Genomic DNA, 15,383 nt, shown 5'->3' on the forward strand with positions numbered 1-15,383 from the left:
CTTGACTTAGGGGCCCAATCCCACCTGAACCAACCTGGGAAGTTCCCACAGCCACTCCTTTCCTGTCCTGAGCTTCTTAACCTGGGTCCTTGTAGACCCTTTCAGGGATCCACGTATGTTCAAGTGTGTGCATTTGTGTCCAAGAAGAACCTTTCAAGGAGGTTGAAACCTGAAGTGGGATTATGAGCCTCTCTTCCCAAAGCAGCTCTTCCCCTGAGGATCAGCACAATGGGGGAGTGCTGAGTATATTCTGCATCTGAAGGTGGTGGTGTCTGTGATGGTGTGGAGCACACCGTGTGGAGTTGAGCGCTGCCTACTGGCAATATGCATACCAGGCTACCAACCTTCCTGTTCATTACAGTATCCCATGCTGGGATGGCAGGTATTTTTATTAATCCCTATTTTGCTGGTGAAGGTCCCAACATTCAGAGATTTTGTGGCCTGTCCAAGATTGCTCTGCTGGCTGCCTGGTGACCAGTTGCCAGAACCTGGCCTCCACCTCCAGGTGGCCCTGGGACCCATGAGCACAGTGAGGGGACAGCTGTCTGACTACTCACTGGGCTGGTGGAGGTGGCAGAGGAGAGTCCCTGATAAGATCCTCCAACCTCCCTCCACCACCATGGCTGGGAGAGCACCTGATTTCTTCCAGATGCTTCACTATTGACTCTCCTTCTTGCCCTTCTGTTAGGCCAAATTCTGGCAACAGTGGCTGTTTAAAAGTTGCTCCTTTTGAATGGACATTATGGATCCCTGGTCAGGAGGCAAACAGTACAAGCTTGGTAATGGCCCCAGTGCCTGCCACCCTCCAGCCATTCCTGAGCCCTGACACCACAGAAAAAATGTTCACAGAAAGCAATGAACTTGCACAAAGAAAGAAAGGCTCTCTGACATAAAGGTCATTGAGATAAGCAGAACCATAAAAGGAACCCATCTCTGTGCCCCCAAGCCTAATGTGCTAGAACAGTGCAGGATGGGGAAAGGTGGGTTATCAGGACAAGGGGGAAGGGTGGAGAGGGAGGGGAAGGGAGAGAGTGGAGAGAAGCAGAGGTTTAAAAGTGGGTGCTCCCGAACAACCTAAGACAGGCACAGTCTCAGGGGGGCCATCAGGTGAGAATTTGGGGATCAATAGAGGTGAGGCTCAGAACCTCACCCCCCCTGCTTTGAGAGAAATCTTCTGCATCCGTGGATGTCTTGCTGCCCTTGTCTAGCCTGGATTAATACTTAGTCCATAGGCACACACCTGATCATCTGATCATCTACATTTGCCCTCTTACAGCACTAAACTATGTTTTCTACCTTTATCTTGCATCTACCTACCACTTCAGCATTTTATTAAAAATAATAATAATAATAATAATAGGAGAAATGTGGGATCAACATATAAATCAAGTACAAAAATCAAACGAATATTCATATTTGACCTGATTGTTTATAGGTCATAATGCGTGATCAAAACCGAAAGTTTCTGTGATGAATGCCCTTGTACTGTTCACCATGTAAGAATTTATTCACTATGTAAGAATTCGTTCACCATGTAAGAACTTGTTCGTTATGCTTCAGAAGATTGGAGACTGACGACAATTAGGCTTGAGATGGATTAATGATTGTACATTGAGCGTTGACCCCCCTATACTGAATTTTATTGTTGTTAACAACCATTTGATCAATAAATATGAGAGATGCCCTCTCAAAAAAAAAAAAGTGGGTGCTCCCTACTGGGCAAGCCTCCCAAGTCTGGAAGCAATGGGCAGGCATGTGTTGCTAAACCTGCTCTTTATGAGCTGCATCCCCACAACTGAACTGCTGCTGATGGACTTTGAAAGGTTTCCACAGCAAGAGGCTGAGTGATGGGCACAGTTGGGCTATTTTAGGGAAACGACTTAATTGAGCCTTTTTATGGAATTGAATCTATTGGGTGCTGGACTAGGCAAGCCTCAGAGGGTAGAGACCACATCTGATTCTTCTTTGTATTCTGAGGGTCTCTCCTTGGTATGTGGATGAATGATGGATGTGTGGATGTATGGATGGATGAGTGGATGGATGGATGGATTGGTAGATGGATTAGTGGATGGGTGAATGGGTGAGTGGATGGGATGGATGGATGGATGGATGGATGGATGGATGGATGGATGGATGGATGCATGGGTGGATGGATGGTTAGATGGATGGATGGAAGTCAAGAGGAGTGCAAAGGAAATACAACTCCTGCTGCACCCCAGGCCTCCTTCCTCACCCACCAAAGGAGATGATCACTTTAATGATCTCTAAGGCCCCCTCCATTCTCTGTCATCCCATGTTTTTATGGTCTTATGACTCTGAGCTGCCCAGGTACCCTGAGCTGATTTTGTAGGGTCAAAGGAGGAAGTGTTGAAGGCTCTTTCTTTCACTGCTTTTGGCACCAAGAAGCTGAGATTCCCTAAAAAATCAGGTGATGTAAAGTCAAAGGAAAGGACTGCTGCCTGCTGAGACCAGAAAAGCACAGAGAGCATCCCTGTGCCTACCCCAGAGGCTTCTGCGACAGAGGTTGCCCCCTCTCTTCTCCAGCCCCCAGTGAAGAAAGATGCTGGTGTTGGAGAGCACAGGACTTGCAGAGGTAATGCTGTTCCCTTATCTTCACACAGGAAAAAGACCCATTTTGAAATGCCTAGCGCAGTCAATATGGGAAAATCCTGAAGCAGCCCCATAAGGTGCTCAGAGCCCCAGGATCACGATCTTAGAGGTACTTACAGCAATTTCACCAGGTTGAAAAAAAGAACTTAGAAGTACATAAGTAACATATACTATTATCCCTAAGTCATGTCTTGATAAGAAATGCTTAAACATGGCCTTTGAGCTAACAATTAGAGAGGAGGAGAGGGAACTAAGATGTTGAGAGTGCTGTGTTGGTCTGGGGCCTCCAAGAAGCAGACATGGAAGACTTGGAAGAGATTTATTGGGGTGGGGGGAGACACACCTGTGAAGGACAAGTAGGGGGAGCTGGAAAGAGTGGAAGAGCCATCAGGGGCAAAGCGGGTCTGACCCTGTATAGACAGTCTATCACTGTGGCACAGTTCTAAGAAAGTTCCAGTCACATCCACAAGGAGCCCTCCAGTCAAAGCTGTCTGAAGAGGAATCCCACACCCCTCAGAATTGCCCCTGTCACACTCAGTCACTGCCAGCCGCAAATGGGGGTCATCACTGGCCAAGACTAGCACATTTTCATTACTGCCACAAGCCCTTTCTAGGGGCCAGGCACTTTATACATGTCTCCTTCAAGCCCCACCCATTGCTGTTATTGGAAAATGGTATTATTAGCCTATTTTATAGATGAATAAACTGAATTTCAGAAAGGCTAAAGGACTCCTGGGCTATAAATGACTGAGCTGGGACTTGACCCTTTGTGACTGGTTCCCAAGGCTCTGATCGGCACAATCCCCTGCCTCCCTGGTCACCCGACACCCGCACTGAAAACCAGAGGCTGGGGTTAGCTTGGGCAGCACAGTGGACTGAGGTCGGGGTACTGGATTTGGAGGAGAAGGTGCAGAGGAAGCGAAGGGAAATGCTCTCTGGTTGGGGGAAGTCAGAGGGCAGACCCAGAGAGCCGAGGTGCCCGTGCTTCACAGCCATGTGATGTAAAACCTCCACACCTGCTGCCGATTCAGCACTTAAGGGCCATTCAGGTGTGGTGGGAGGGGAACTGCTCACATGTGGCTCACAAGGTGGGAAGGAATGCTGGCCCCAAATCTGTAGTGTTTGCAAACCAGAGAATCCAGATTTCCGAGGACTGGCCTTTGGTCTGGACTTGTGCCTGCCTGAAGTCTGAATTTATTTCCCTGTATTTGCAATTGTGGATGGAAGTTGGCCACCCCTTCAGCTGTCCCTTCAAGAGGGTCAGATCTGAACATGGCTGCTGCACATGTCTGTGCCTTCTCTCAGCTCTTGCTGGTGTGAGCTTGGAAACGCAGAGAAATCAATCTCTGCAGTGAGGAGGAAACAGGAAATGCGGCGGGAAGTAAAGGCCTCTCCATCTTCGACCAAGCAGAGTGACATCAAACTCCACAAGTGGAGGCCATGACATCAAACTGTGAAAGCTGTTAGTTTTCAATGGATTCTTTGACTCCCACTTAAGGAGAAATAAGTCTTTTAAGACTGAAGCAACTCGAAAGTCACTTTTTCCAGACACCTTAATAATTTTAAAGGAATAATCCAGGCCTGAGTGCCATGATTGTTCCCATTCTCTGTCATGTGCCCCCCGAGGATTAAAGCTGGGGACACGCAGCCACCATCCTGACTACTGATAGGAGACGGAGTCAAAGAGGGGCCCTTGGCACAAGCGCTCCTCTGCATCCCACGCGGTTTCCCTTTGCACATCGGAGTTCTCATCACACTTTGGGAAAAGGCCCCGGAACCTTGGCTTGGCACTCGGAGGGCAGCCGGCTGGCAGGGTGCAGTCCTTCGTGAGGGAGTGCTGATGGGTTGGCCCTCACAGCCCTCACCCAGGAATGTGAGCAGTACACAGAGGTTGGAAATGGAGGAAACCCATTCTGGAAATACCAAATCGATTTGTAACAAAGATGGTCTCAGATGGCCTATGGCCCAGGGAAGCAGAGAGTCTCCGTGGAAGGTTCTTGGCAGGTAGGGGACGGGTCTGCAAGCTTGAGCAGGACACTGCCTTGTGGGTATTGCTGGAGATAACACATAGGCAACAGGGAGATGCCAGACGCATTCTCTTCCTTTAAGGAGACAAAAAGAATAATTGTTCTTTAAATCTTATTTCTTAAACATATGAATACTTATTAAAATGAAAGTTACGCTGAGACAGGGAAAGGATAGAGCTGTTAGACAGGAGCCTGTGGGGCTCTCGAGTGTGGCCAGGAAGAGTGCAAATCAGTACAACCTGACGGAAGGCCATGGGGAGAGGGTTAACAAAATCATAAATCCGCAACACGCCCTCTGACCCAGTCACGTCTCCTGAGCATTTGGGCTGCAGGGACACCATGGAGATGACACCTGCAGACGATTCCCTGCAGCTTTGTTGGCAGTGGCAAACAAGTGAAAACAAGACCAGACGACCATCAGGAAGGGACTCAGTGAGCCCGGCACTTCCAGACAACAGAGTACCAGGCGGCCATAGAGAGGAACAGGAAGCTCTCTGTACCTGTGAGGACAGAGTTCCGGGGCATTCTGCTAAGTGGCTAAAAACCAAGGTATAAAATATCATATATAGAACACAAGCTTCTGTGTGACAAAGGGGGGAAATAAGAAGGTAGGTCCTACTGGCTCCAGAACACATATTCTGGAAGAATACGTAAGAACTTACAAAGATGTAGATGTTGGAAAAGGGGACACGGGCTGATAGGAGCTGGGACAGAAGAAAGGGCTTTGACATTTGTAAGGAACGTGAGTGCCTGACATGATAAAATTGTTAAATTAACAAACTTGTCTGTTTTACATGAACAGATCCCAAGCAGGCAAATCCAGAGAAATAGAAAGGAAGTTAGTGGTTTCCAGTGGCTGAGGGGCAGGAGAGAGGAGAGAAGGGGTGCTTAATGGGTACTGGGTCTTCGTTGGGGTGATGGAAATGTTCTGAACTAGGTGGTGGCGGTGGCGACTGCACAACACCGTGAATGTTCTAAATGTCCCAAATGGTAACTTTCATGCTATGTCTGCTTTACCCCAATAAAAGAAAAACAACTGTATCATAACAGCTACATTTCCAGTTTCTCAGGCCTTCATTTGGGAATCATTTTTAGTTCAAGAAGTATTTCCAATGTCCCACTCTTTCTAGAAACCTGTAGTGCAAATGTTTGTGTCTGCTCCAGGCATCAACCTTTCTCATGAATGCTTGAGAGATACAAGCTCATGAGAACTCCTGTTTCACTAATTCATCAAGAGCTAATATCCAGTGAGTGAAGGGCTGCAATGGGGGAGTCGGAGTTTGGTCAATGGGTGCTGGAGAAATTATAGATGTGAGTCCACCTGGAGCCCTGAGCCAGCAGCTATGGAGGCTGCTGGGGGACGCAGAGGAAAATGTATGTCTTGCCAATGGGTTTCAGCCCAGACAAGTTCGCTATGGATTCAGTGTGACCAAAGAAATTGACAGCAAAACGTTCTTGGGGTGAAAGGGTTATATCCAACTTTATTTCCAGTGGCAGGTCAGTCACTAGAATCCCATTCAGTCAGAGCGAGTCTGCATGCAGCAAGCCAGTCTCTGCTTCTGGGCCCCCCTGTCCGCACAGCCGTCCCACACAGCCATCTTCTGGGCCTCTGTCCTTGCCACTGCCACCACTCCAGCCTCTGCTCTGCTCTCCTGCAGCCTTGCAGCCCTGCCACCATGTTGCCCAGAGCACTGGGCGGAGCTCTATATATAGAGTCAACAGCCATGTATTGCCCACAGGTGTGCAGTGAGCTAGTCAACCATGGCCAGGTGAGAATCCTGGCCACAGGAACTCTCATTTTATCCACAATGTGACTTCCCAGAATGGAAGAATGCCTAGCAACCAGGCACACAGACCCAAAGACAAGGCATCTTTAATTTTAGGGATGCCGGCATCCATCCCTCAGAGCTCTGAACAGGCCCAAGTCTGTGTCAGCATGCCTGGCTCTCCATAAAGCTCCATGTGAAACTGGTAGTTCATTGACCACTTACCAGGTCCCCTGGCCAGACAGGTGTTTATGATGAACTGAACTGACTGCCAGGTTTGGAACAGAATCAGTCCCTTTGAGTTGGGATAAAGGATTTGGAATGGGGGGAGGGGGTCCTGAGGCTGGATCTGTATCTACAGCCTATGGGAGAATCCGGATTTCTGGAAATGGTGGGCAGGATGAAAAGGAAATGGGGAGGGGGTTTAGTTTATGGAGCAGAACTTTTCAACATACTATCCCATTTTTCCCTCACAACTAACCTATGAGGAAGGGATCCTTTCTGTTATTGAACAGGCAACCAATATGTTAAGAGCTTACAAATGATTTCTCCAAATTGCTCCACCTGTTAGAACTCAGTTGCCAGATTTAGATTGAAATCCTTACCTCTTTCTGAGATGCAATACCATCTCCCGCCAGGATTATGAGTGTGTGTGTGTGTGTGTGTGTGTGTGTGTGTGTGTGTGTGCGCGCGCGCACGCGCACACCGCATGTACCTAATGCAAGTCTCACCACTGACTCTCTGCAGGACTTTGAAGATATCTCTTACCCTCTTTGTTCACTTGTAAGAAGAGGGCAATAATAATGCTTACTTCATAGGATAATTGTGAGTATGAGCATGAAAATGAATTTATAATGGCAGCTTGTTGCCTATACTAAACCAATTTAGCTAGCGTTACTTCCAAAAACAACAGTAGTTGTAACTATGGTAAAGTCTCTATTACCTAGCATGGTTGATGATGAAGTTTTCTGACTAATAAAAAATTCCAATAACTAGATTTATCATCTGTATCACAAGTGGATCACTATGGGAGTCAACAACTATGGGAGTTGTAGGCAGTCAACTTTAGTCAAAACAATGACCACTATTCAAATCTTGGACTCATGAGAGTTCAGCCCTAAGGGGTTTCAAAAATTAAAAACCATAAAATACCCTGAAGCTGGATACTCAGTGTGGATAAAATGAGAGTTCCTGTGGCCAGGATTCTCACCTGGCTGTGGCTGACTAGCTCACTGCACACCTGTGGGCAATACATGGCTGTTGACTCTATAAAAAGAGCTCCGCCCAGTGCTCTGGGCAGGACACAGTCGCAGGGCTGCAAGGCTGCAGGAGAGCAGAGCAGAGGCTGGAGTGGTGGCAGCACCGAGGACAGAGGCCCAGAGGACGGCTGTGCGGGACAACTGTGCAGGCAGAGACCTGCTTGCTGCATGCAGACTCACTCTGAGTGAACGGGATTTTAGTGACTGACCTGCCACCTGGAAATAAACTTGGGTATAACCCTTTCACCCCAAGAACGTTTTGCTGTCCATTTCTTTGGTCACACTGAATCCATAGCGAACGTGCCTGGGCTGAAACCCATTGGCAAGACACTCAGCTAGACATTTTTCTTGGACCATCCAAAAGACCTTTAGGGTCTAACGGTACCTCATTACGAATACCGATTTAATTTTCAGGGGGATGTGGAGCTATACAGTTCTATAGGCTATTCCAGGTAGTAGAAATGGATTGCAGATAATTTACTGCTACAATTTGAAAATGCAGATGAATGGAGAAGCCAATTCAGCCCCACTGTACGCTTCATGCTTGGAAGCAGACTGGCCTGGATGAGGCCTGCACTCATGATTCAACCTCTGTGTCCATCTGCTGTTTGCTGGACTCTTGTCCAAGTTCAGAATCAGCCCAGAGCTCTTTCTTAAAAAGAATAGTTTGGCCAAGGAAGCTATTCAAGTGATATGTCAGTCTGGTCTAGGAGCACAGGTGTTTCCCAAACACCTGGGTCATGCCGTTTGCTTGAGGCTTGTACTATAGAGAATCCGAAGATATTCCTTCGATATTCCTTCTTTCCCTCCCTACCAGAACAATGTTTCAGTATGAGTCAGTGAGCGATGGACCTAAGGCCAGCCACCCATCTCCTCCGGCACTGAGGACAGCAGCTTTGGGGATGAACGGAGAAGTTCAATTTCATAACATCCAGCACAAGCTCTCTCCTCTAACCTGACCAGTCTCTGGTTACTGTTATTGTTTCCAGAACTTGTCAGGCCCATTTCCACCATCTGAAGCTAATGCTCTCCCCACTGACATTCCCAACCTTATGTCTTCAGTCCAGAGCATTCCCAAACTCTTATTTCTCTTGATGTCTGTACCATTAAAGGATTCAACCATATTCTGCCTTACATTACCATATGAAGTCCCCTTTGTCTGTGCCATGTCTCCCCACCAACTACTTAAAGGAAGGATCTGTATCCGCTACGTCCTTCTGACCCACATGGTTCCAAATATGGGAAAGGGCACTCAAGAATGAATGTATGATTCAATAAAAGAAAGTAAGTGTGATGGAAATCACTGTCCTACGTGTCAACACATGATCAAACTACTGAAGGGAGCCCCAAAGGGTATTCCTGATCTGGCATACTGTAGAAAGGTGCTTCTCAAACTTTAATAAGCATCAGAATTCCCTAGAAGCCTTGTTAAAATACAGGCTGCAGAGCTTCTGATTTGGTAGGTCTGGGTGGGGCCCAGAAATGTGCATTTCTAACGAGTTCCAGGTGAGGCCCATGCTTCTGGTCCACACTCTGAGAAGCCCTGCCTTGGATCCCAGGTCCTCACCATGAGCCACGAGTTTGGATGATAATCCTAGCTCTGCCACAGGTGGACGAGGGACCTGGAACAGGAAGTTAAGCTCTTCTGCTTTCTTAGCTGAAATTTTCCTTGTATCATAACTAATGCTCCTTATAGCTCTTAAGTTATCTAAGTACAAAAGGTCAAAAATGCTCTTCCTGTGTCATCTACAATGCTATAATATTCATGAAGTTGTAGGCAGTCAACTTTAGTCAAAACAATGACCACTATTCAAATCTTGGACTCATGAGAGTTCAGCCCTAAGGGGTGATGTTCACTGAAAGGAATGAGCTGAGACAAGCCAATGTAGAGACTTGGGAACCTGTTGCGGGCAGGAGCCGGCCCTGAAGAGAGCCAGGCCAGAGTCTGCTGTGGAATTAGAGCCTGATCTGAGCTTGGTTGTTCTCCATGGGCTCCCGGTCCCAAAGGACACTGGCTTTTCCTGGGCAGCAGGAGGGGCAGACTCCGCAGACACCAATGTTGGCTCAGTGGCTGAGGTCTTGCAAGAGGCTGATCAGAGGTCAGAGCCAACTGGCTCTTCCCTGCCTTTAGGATGGATCCAGACTTTACCAGGTAGGTGCTGTCTATTTTGTTCTTTAGCATCACCAAGGTGGGGATCTCCCTCAACCACGGGATCCCTATCCAGGATTGTGTATGTGACGAAGGATCGGTTCTTGCACTTCCTCAAGGGAGGAGAATCACCAGGATTGGTTTCATATCCTCAAAGAGAAGGGCAAATGTGGAATACTGACCTACAGAGATGTTGACAAACAGTCTCGTTCCCATGACTGTGGTCAGGAGGTGATAATGTGACAATATTGACATTGACATGGCTGACATGGACTCAACATATTTCATGCAAGACCTGTGGATCAGAATATCCAGGGTTTCAGCCACCGCCCTCTCTTCAGCCCTGCCAGCCTCTAAGACCAAGCCTCAGCCAATCTTGGGACATTGGTCATTAAGGAGCCTGCCACTCTTGCTTCATATGTAAAGTCAGCAACCTCCAGGCCTGGAACTACTGACACACACTTTTTGAAAAGCATACATTTTTAATAATCACCCTTGATAGGTGAGCGTGGCGTAATCCTCAACTGCAAGAGAGTGAGTTCAAAGTAGGATTGCTATTCTTTGGTCTTCAACATTTTCTTAGACTCTGCCCATGTATTCTCTGGCACTTTAAAAAGTTTCTGTTAAAGTAATTTCGAAAGCTAGTGGCTAACCAGATAACTATTGATATAATAAACATTTGCGTCACACGCTGCAGTTTTCAAAGTGCTCTTCTTTGAGCTACCTTCATGCAACTCCAGCCACTTTGTGGTGACTCTTTTCTCTAAAGATTGCTGGTCATGTTTAATGGTGGCTCATAATTTAAGTGATACAATGGGAACAGCTAAAAGCAGGGAGACAAGTTATGGGTGAGGCCTTGCAAGGTCCTGGACACACCTTCTTGACTGAGGAAGTGAATCAGACTGGATACGGGAGCCCTGTGACCTATAGCTTCAGGAAGGACCTGAACTCAGAGGGGGCCACCTCGCAGGATCCCAGGTCAAGGGATCTTTTAAGGAGGTTTTCCAGGGACAAAGTGCACCTGGAACAGAGCTAGGCAGTTGCTATTTAAAATATTTTGGAATGATGTAGCTCCCTTACACTGTTTCTTGGACAAAGTCAAAGTGATTTCCCTTCAATTTCTTCTGATAGTCTCAAAATCTGGTATGATTTTTTTATTGGCCTTTGGGAGAAAAGTGGCTAATTCAAGGCCTCCCAACCAGTGGAGTGACTTGACTCCTGCCCTAGCTCCCAGGTCATTAGGCTGCTCTGCCTTTTGGAGCCTATCCTAATAACCAGGGAGAAAGCATATTAATCGTTGCTTTTACCCAGCTTTTCATATCTCCATTTGTTTTCCTGTACTTTCTTAGAACAGTTCAAGATCTGGGTAGAAAAAGTCTTTTACAGATGAGCAAACTGAGATTCAGCAAATTTAAATGCCTTATCTAAGGGCATATAGCTCTCTGTCCAGTTATCTTAAGTCCCAGATAGAGCAGAAGACCAAGGTCATACTGACCTGGGATTAAAAGCCTAGGCCTTTTAGGTTTTTAGACTGGTTTTAAGATTGGTCTTAAAGAAACATACAACTGTTTGGTAATCTCAGTACCCACACTGGTCACACTTATGCTCCTCAGTCAAGTAAACCGAGTCATTTCCAAAAGCATTTTCATAAATGGGGATACATTGTCCCTGAGTAACTTTTTCTGTTATCTTAGAAGTTCACCAGAAACAGTAAAAATGGGGGTCTGCTACTTGCAATAATTAATTGCCCAGACTAACCCAAAGTTTCCTGCCCTGACTCCTGAGGCAGCTCCATGCAGCACCAAAGGAGACCAGCATTGCCCACGGCCCCAGCGCTCATCTTGGTCTGGTTGGAATAGTCATTGCAACAACATCCTCCTGAAAGTACCCTATTGATTACTCCTCTTGGGAAATCTTTACTGGCTTCTGTTTGCATTTGCATTTTCTTCCCAACAAAGGATACACTCTTCTTTACCAAGACCCCTTGATTAAAAACCCAAGTGTTGAGTGATCTTGTTGCTGCCATCCGCCCTAAACCCTCTTCGGTTCCTTGATTCCATCCACTTTAACTCATGCTTCTTATGAAGATGTGGATCTGAAATCCACATTGTGTGATCTTGCCGTACACATGTATCTGTATAAACGGTAGCCTGGAGGCTTCAGCACAGAGAGGTTGGTGGGGATGCTCGGTAGCTGGGAATCGCCTTTCTCTTGCCATTACTTGGTTCCATAGCATCAGGAATTACCATTAACCAGGCTCTAGGATCGAGATCCAAATTCCTGTATTCGTCTCTACCCAGTGTGCAAGTGAGCCAGGACCGGCCAGCCTGCAAGGAGCAAATGGGGATTTTGTCCCCAACCCAAACCACCAGGCAAATCTACAGGGCTTCTGTGGCAGTTTTCCAGGGACTAACATCCCTGGCGCTAGTGTGAAGGTGGTGAGCCACAGGTAACACTTCAAACTTCACGTGCCACTGCATTTCAGAAACTCTTCCTCCTTAAAAATGGAAATGGAGCTCCAGACTTCTCAGGAATACCAAGTAGAATGTCTTTTATAGAAAAGTAGTTCCATTGAAATTCCAAGAACTTCGATAGCTGAGCTCACCCACTCTCTGGCTGTCAAATGGGGCCCCCTAATCACTTCCATTTCTCGTGATTGTTATTGTACAGAAGTGTTTTACAGAGCAGAGTGAAATCCCTCCTGCACTCATGGGGAATATTTCTGGGGTCTGGTCTGGAGGACAAGGTGGGAACATGCTCCTCCCTGAAGATCACATTCTAAAGAAGCCCAGAACCCTCAGAAAACAGACTGATTCAGAAAGACAGGAATCATTGCATCTATGAAGATGCATTGTGGTTGAAACTGTATATTCACTTCTTACCAGGGGCCCTGCTCTTATCTCGTTCAACACTATTGAGTGAGATAGCTGCTGAGGACTAAAATCAGCATGCTTCGATTGTACTTACCTTTCTCAAAAAATAAAATCATTTTGTTCCCCAAACATAAAAACACAAGAATAAGATTTTAAAAAAAAACATACACTCTTTGAATTTTAATTTACTTTTTGAAATAGCGACAGTATGTTATTTAACATCTCTCACAAAGAGATGATCTCCTGGGGAAAACAAACCAACCGACCCAAATTGGAAAGCCTTCCAGCTCTTCCCGATGTGAGACAGTCATGATTTATTGGGAGATAGCATCTTGGGAAAGTTGGAGAGTCATGTCATGGTGACACAGCTGCAGGAGGAACTGCATGTTGTATAGAATCAGAGCATTTTGCTCATAAGAGGAACCCTAGGGATTACACAGGCCAAATTCCTCCCTGGACAGTAAGAAGCCGGAGGCTTGAGGACCAGGGTTTTGCCACATGACGTTTCCTCCAGGGACCTTCCAGCACATGGAGCTTGTGTGCACCCCAGCTCAGAGCTATATTTCTGCCTTCACTCACCAACTCTGTGTTCCTATTTTGACAGAGATTTCACTTTCCCACTTATTATTATTAATAAAAATAAGGAATAATAAGCTTATAGGCTTTTTACTCCTGAGAGTCTTGCAAGACAGGGAACGCGCATCTGTTTCCCCCACAACTCTTGTCATTGGAAAGACTGACTGCCTGGTTTGGATGGATAAACAGAAGAACAGAATAGAAATTGCATCAGGATTTGAGACCAGCAAACTGCATTGATAAGTGACAGAACGAACGAGACTCAAAGGGAAGGCCTGGTGGCTTCAATTTTGATTTTCCCAGCTCCCTGTAACTTCCCTCAGACTCTGTGGTTCTTCCTAGAGATAGCTTTTCCTCCACAGGAGAAACCATGGCCTTTTCTTTCCTTTCTTATTTTTAACTCTACAACTGGCTTTTGGGCTGAATGCAGGGAAGGCCAAGGAGGAAAAATCTGTCCACTGTGTACATGCAACACTTGGTCACCTGGCCAACATGGAGTGAAATCGTAACAAAGTCGTGCATTGACCAATTGCAAAAGAATCCTTCCTTCTGCTCCACCCTCCCTCCCCACCCTTTGGCAAAAGCTTGAGTAAATAGGTACATTAGGTGCCAGGACTTGAAGGTCAACAAACTCTTGCTTTGTGAGAGGAACCTGGAAATCAAGTCAGTGGACTTCGCAGAAATGCCGTACCTTCTCGTTCCATGGGTGTTTCAGTCTCAGGATTAGAAGTTAAAGTGTCTCAGGGAAGCTTGCCAAAAAAACCTACACAGCAGACACTTAATGGTCTGGTGTGCCTCGGGGCCTCCTGAGACGTTTAGCGATTCTGTCTCAACTGACCTCAACCCACAGGTTTCTCATGGCAAAGCAGACTTCCTTTGGAATGGCCACTGCTCATCTGTGACAGCAGAATCCTGAAATTGCAAGCCCCCAAAATCAGCAGCCCCTGGTGTCCATGCCCTGTACGATCCCCACGGCCTCAAGGCAGGGCAGGACCTGTAAATATGATGGAACATCGCTCCTGGGATTAAGTTACATTATATGGCAAAGACAAAGGGATTTTTCAGATGTCATTAGACTCCTTGATCAGTTGACTTTAGTCATTTAATTTAACTGACATTATCCTGAGTGAGCCTATCTTTATCAGTTGACTTTAAATTAATCCAAAAGGAAGTATCCTGGGTGGACCTGACCAAACCAGATGAGCGCCTTAGAAGAGGAATGAGAGGTCAGATAGGTAAGAATTCAGAGGTGTTTGAAACAGCAAACACATTCTTCTCTTGGCCTTGAAGAAGCAAACTGCCACATTAAGGAGAGGGCCATGTGGCAGAGAATGATGGGTGGTCTCAAAGCTGAAGGCCTCAGTCGTACATTTGAATCCTGCCAGCAACCAGTGAGCTTGGAAGTGGTCGCTGAGCCTCAGATGAGAATCACAGCCCTGCTGACACTTGCTTTCAGCCAGTGTGACCTTGAGCAAAGAATGCAGCTATGCCAGGCCTGGACTACTGACCCATGGAAACCATGAGATGATAAATGTGTGTTGTGCTAAGCCATGAAGTTTGTGGTAATTCATTAGGCAGCAGAGAAAACTAATACATCATCTGAGGAATTGCATGGAGAACACATGCTCACTTCTCCTCCTTCGTTTCTCCGTAGCCATATTACATGCAGGCACATTTCCCTGTCAAGGTGAATGTTCAAAGTCAGGGCTAGTTTTCCACATGGGCAAAGCAGACCACTGCCTGGATGGGTGTGGGAGGGGGATACTGGGAAAGGTTCCAAGATCTCTGTACCTGACTGTTTGGGTTATCAGAGGTCTGGTTCATCATGTAGAATGTGTTCTAAGACAAGGTAGCTAGCTAGACCCATTGTGGGTGATTAATCCTGCCTTTGTATTCCATGATCAGATGATTAGATATTGCTAATTTAGTCACAGAATTCATTGATAGCCTACATTTGGGGTGTGGCTCCCTCCCCCACCCCCCACCCCCGGAAGCAAAACATTCACCCAAAATCCCTAAAGCAGGTAGCTACAGGGTCTGAATTTAGAACCATACCTGGGGCAAGGGTGGGGGATGTGATGCCTGGGACCTTAACAGTCTTACTAGCTCAGAATTTACAACAT

At 46.6% G+C, this 15,383-nt stretch overlaps 1 protein-coding gene across 1 annotated transcript in view; it reads right to left on the reverse strand.

The window, feature by feature from the left end:
- Positions 1–2,952: 2,952 nt before the first annotated feature.
- The window catches only part of CLIC6 (chloride intracellular channel 6), a 67,663-nt gene continuing 55,232 nt past the window's right edge, over positions 2,953–15,383 (reverse strand). The window contains exon 7 of the mRNA XM_037014806.2: positions 2,953–4,712. Coding sequence (XP_036870701.2) covers positions 4,123–4,712 — 590 coding nt within the window. The 3' untranslated portion in view covers positions 2,953–4,122. The remainder of the gene's footprint in view (positions 4,713–15,383) is intronic.

Source organism: Manis javanica, chromosome 3 (assembly GCF_040802235.1).
Source record: "Manis javanica isolate MJ-LG chromosome 3, MJ_LKY, whole genome shotgun sequence".
Taxonomy (NCBI): Eukaryota; Metazoa; Chordata; class Mammalia; order Pholidota; family Manidae; genus Manis; species Manis javanica.